This window comes from Halyomorpha halys, unplaced genomic scaffold (genome assembly GCF_000696795.3).
Source record: "Halyomorpha halys isolate HHAL.00 unplaced genomic scaffold, Hhal_1.1 Scaffold835.1, whole genome shotgun sequence".
Lineage (NCBI taxonomy): Eukaryota > Metazoa > Arthropoda > Insecta > Hemiptera > Pentatomidae > Halyomorpha > Halyomorpha halys.
In genome coordinates, this window is record NW_027109576.1 from 369,204 (window position 1) to 372,897 (window position 3,694).

Consider the following 3,694-nt stretch of genomic DNA (forward strand, 5'->3'; position numbering starts at 1 on the left):
ATAAATTAAGTATCAAAGTATCGGAAAAGAAAAGAGAAAAAGGACTAAGATATGACACACTGGGACTCCAGCAAAAGACTGCTTTATTGATTCAAGAATTCCTCTATATATGTATCCGTATATCATTCAGTCAGCTGAAATACTCGGTCAGTTTATATGGCCCTCTGTCAGCTGTCAGTATCATATATATTTAATAAATTGTACCTCATTGCACTGTATTTAGTAGTACATGTATCAGGTTAAAATCCTACAAAGCATAAATATATATATTTAGGATGATGAGGCTCAGACAATAATAAACGACTATATTTTGGCGACGTTTCGAAATTTTATATTTCTCAAAAATTTATTGTTGTCATTGCTACAGTGGAAGAAAAAATTTTATTTTCTAAGTAATTATTAAAGACTAAAGTGCACCGAATACAAATTGATATAAATATACCTTGAACATTTTAAATTTAATAATTAGTTGAGAAAATCCTTTTTTTGGACATGACTATGAGAAGAATATAATCTCGAAATTTCGCCTAAATTTATTTGTTTTATTATTGACTGAGCCTCATATATATTTACCATTAAAAGTAAAGAAATATTGGTATACTAAAAACACATTTTTTTTTCAGGATTTACTGGTTAATAGCAATTATTATAGTTTATTCGACCGTAGCATTCATCGTTATAGATCAAGTAGAGATCTATCTGGAAAAACCTATTTTAATTACTTTTGATTCAAAGTCAAGATCTGTGAAGGAAATTCCGTTTCCTGCTGTATCAATATGTTCAGATAACCAAATACATTCTTCTACGATAAATTTAACTGAGGCATTTGATGATTTTCAACGTTTGTCATCCGAAATGTGAGTAAAGTAGAGTATTATATTTTGTATGTGATTTTGTGTATCATGAATATTATTTTTTACTTTCTCTATCTTAAATAACAACATTCTTTTATTTCTATATTTATATTATTTATTTATTTTTGTAAACATGATTTGTTAAAAATATACGAGTAGCATAGTAACAGCAGTTGAGCTATATTTTCATTATTCTATATTAGCTAGTGATAATGGAGTTCATAAGGTTAACAGAAAAAATCGAATAACCAAATTGAAAATATTGGATTTTATCGCGATTTAAATATTATGTTGTACATATTTTATATCTCTATTTTCCCTATTGTTTCGCAGTGTAGTCTGGAGTATAAAGGAAATTCGGTTTATATTAAAGAATTTGCGCAAATCGTGAACGAAACAAGGTCTAAATAGCACACTAATGTTAGACTTAATGGAGTGGTTTTGTTGATACTTGTTCTAGGGATGCCCAAAGAGAGTTTAATATAATATCATATAGAAGGAAATATAAGTTTATTGGTTTATCTTTGGAAGTAGGCTCCACTAAACCTCCAAATTCCTCTCGTATCCAAACCTTACAATCCAAAATCCTTAATGCTCCATACTTTGTCACAAATAAAATCATACATAAAGTAACTGACCTAGCCCGAACCAGATATCATTCCTTCCGTTATGAACTCCCTAACCACCCAAACCCTTTAGTTTTTAACGTTGCTTCCTCTTCCAGAGGAATGGAAGAGGAAGCAACGCTCTTCCATTCCTGACAATCCTCCAGGGTGCTTGAAAAGAAGATGGCCACGAGATGTAAAAACTTCATTAGAGTGCTACCAATGGGTAGTTTCTCTACACGCCTGTATCACTCCATAATAACTCAAATTTACTAAATGTATAATTATGTACAGCTGTAAATTCCATTAGAGATAATAAAAAATATAAAAATCTTTGGAAGGAACCAAATTAGAGTGTGCATTTTCAATATTTTAAAATTTTAATCCACATACTTCTCACAACATTAAATTCTTACGTCTCTTTATGAGTAATTGTTGTAAAACCTTTATTAAAATACAAAGTAATATGATAATTATTAAAGATATCAATATTAAAAAATAGAAATAAACTATGTCTTCCAAAGCAATCCTGGGCAAGATTTCTGACTTTCTTCAAATGTTTTAAAGGCATTGAATCGGAAAACTTTATTGAGATATGTCCACTCGTTTCTTTAATTACATAGCTGTTAAGTCCTCATAAAGGGGCTAAAAAAAATGACAAAAAGTCTTTATCCTTTTTTGATGAAACGGTACTGAAGGATTGAGATTGAGGATTGACGATTGGAGGATTGTTTCCATTTTTTGACAAACTGCCCCGCGTACCATGAGAATCGAACCTGATACATGCCGAAGCTAAGCGATTTTAGCTAAAATCAATTTATGAATTTATATCTGTACCTGTATGACAAAATCTTTTGCTTAGAGCTCTATCTTCAATTCTTATCGTCACAACAAGATGTATATATATTTTTTTATATTATTAAATATAAAGTGACATTTTTGTTTTATTCTGACGAATGTAGATAGCCCAGCTTGGGTATATTGTTTGTTATTAGTTTATATAAACGATCTTCAACTCACCATTTTTGTAAAATTACTACAATTGATTATGTATTTTACAGGCTAATTCTATTTGTAGGGGGGTTACCCCATAAACGAATAGATTAATTATTATTTAAAAAAAAAAAAACTAAAAGTTTTATAATTACTACAGAAGCTTTCCTAATTTAGCTAGAGATATGGGATAGGCACCATTTTACATTATACTATATGCAGCATGATGATAATAATAATAATATTCTTTATTTATTCTGGGATTGATCCCTTTAGAATAACATACAGGCGTCAGAATTAGGCTTTAGAGCCTTAGAGTGAAATACAAAATAAGAATGAATTATAAAATGTCATAAAACATAATAAAATAATGAATTTGAAAAGATTAAAATGAGCAACAATAATTAACAGAATATATAAAAGAAGAATAGAACTAGTAACGTAAAACCATATGTCATATCATAAAACATAAGAAGGCAAACACTTCTGGTAATAAATAATAGAAAACAAAAATGATAAATATCAAATGTATACAATTTCTGCTAATATACATATTTACAAGAATAAACGAAATTCTGAAACATTAAGTACAGAAAATACATAAAGCCTTAGTTTGCAACATTCAATTGCCATACTTCCGGAATTGGGTGGACAGAAGATGGTCGAAGATACGGGATTTGAAGGTTGGAAGGGTATTAGAACTACGATTGACGGAGGGAATGGGAATTCCATAGGGAATAGGAACCGATGAGGAAAGATCTACCAAAGGCTGCGGTTCGATGGGCAGTTACATATAAGTCTGAAGGCCGTATTTGTACAATACATGTTTGTCGAAATTTCAACCATATCCTCTCTCCTGTTATTTGCAATCATTTACCGACCTCCCTGTGTTCCACTCGATAACACCTTCGAATCCTGTCTTGTCCAACTCGTTTCCACTTATTCCAATATTATTATCACTGGTGATTTTAACATCAACATGCTCTCTGAATCCAGTGATAGATCCTTTCTTACTAATGTAATATTTTCCCTTAATCTTTACTTTGTTCCTTTTTTTCCTACGCATCACACACAATTCTCTGACACCTGGGTAGAACTTTTTATCTGTGACTCTCCTGTAAAAATCCTTTCCTCTTCCCAGCCCGTTCCCTTCCTCTCATCTCACATGATAAGTTAATATTTTTCAAAACCTACTAAAAAAAGCTTCAGTGTCTAGGTTTTTCACATGATTAATAACAAATA

The 3,694-nt window shown here is 30.7% G+C and overlaps 1 protein-coding gene across 1 annotated transcript in view; it reads left to right on the plus strand.

The window, feature by feature from the left end:
* The window catches only part of LOC106686537 (pickpocket protein 28), a 48,040-nt gene that overhangs the window by 18,767 nt on the left and 25,579 nt on the right, over positions 1–3,694 (plus strand). The window contains exon 2 of the mRNA XM_067047763.1: positions 624–857. Within this exon, the coding sequence (XP_066903864.1) occupies positions 624–857 (234 nt within the window). The remainder of the gene's footprint in view (positions 1–623; positions 858–3,694) is intronic.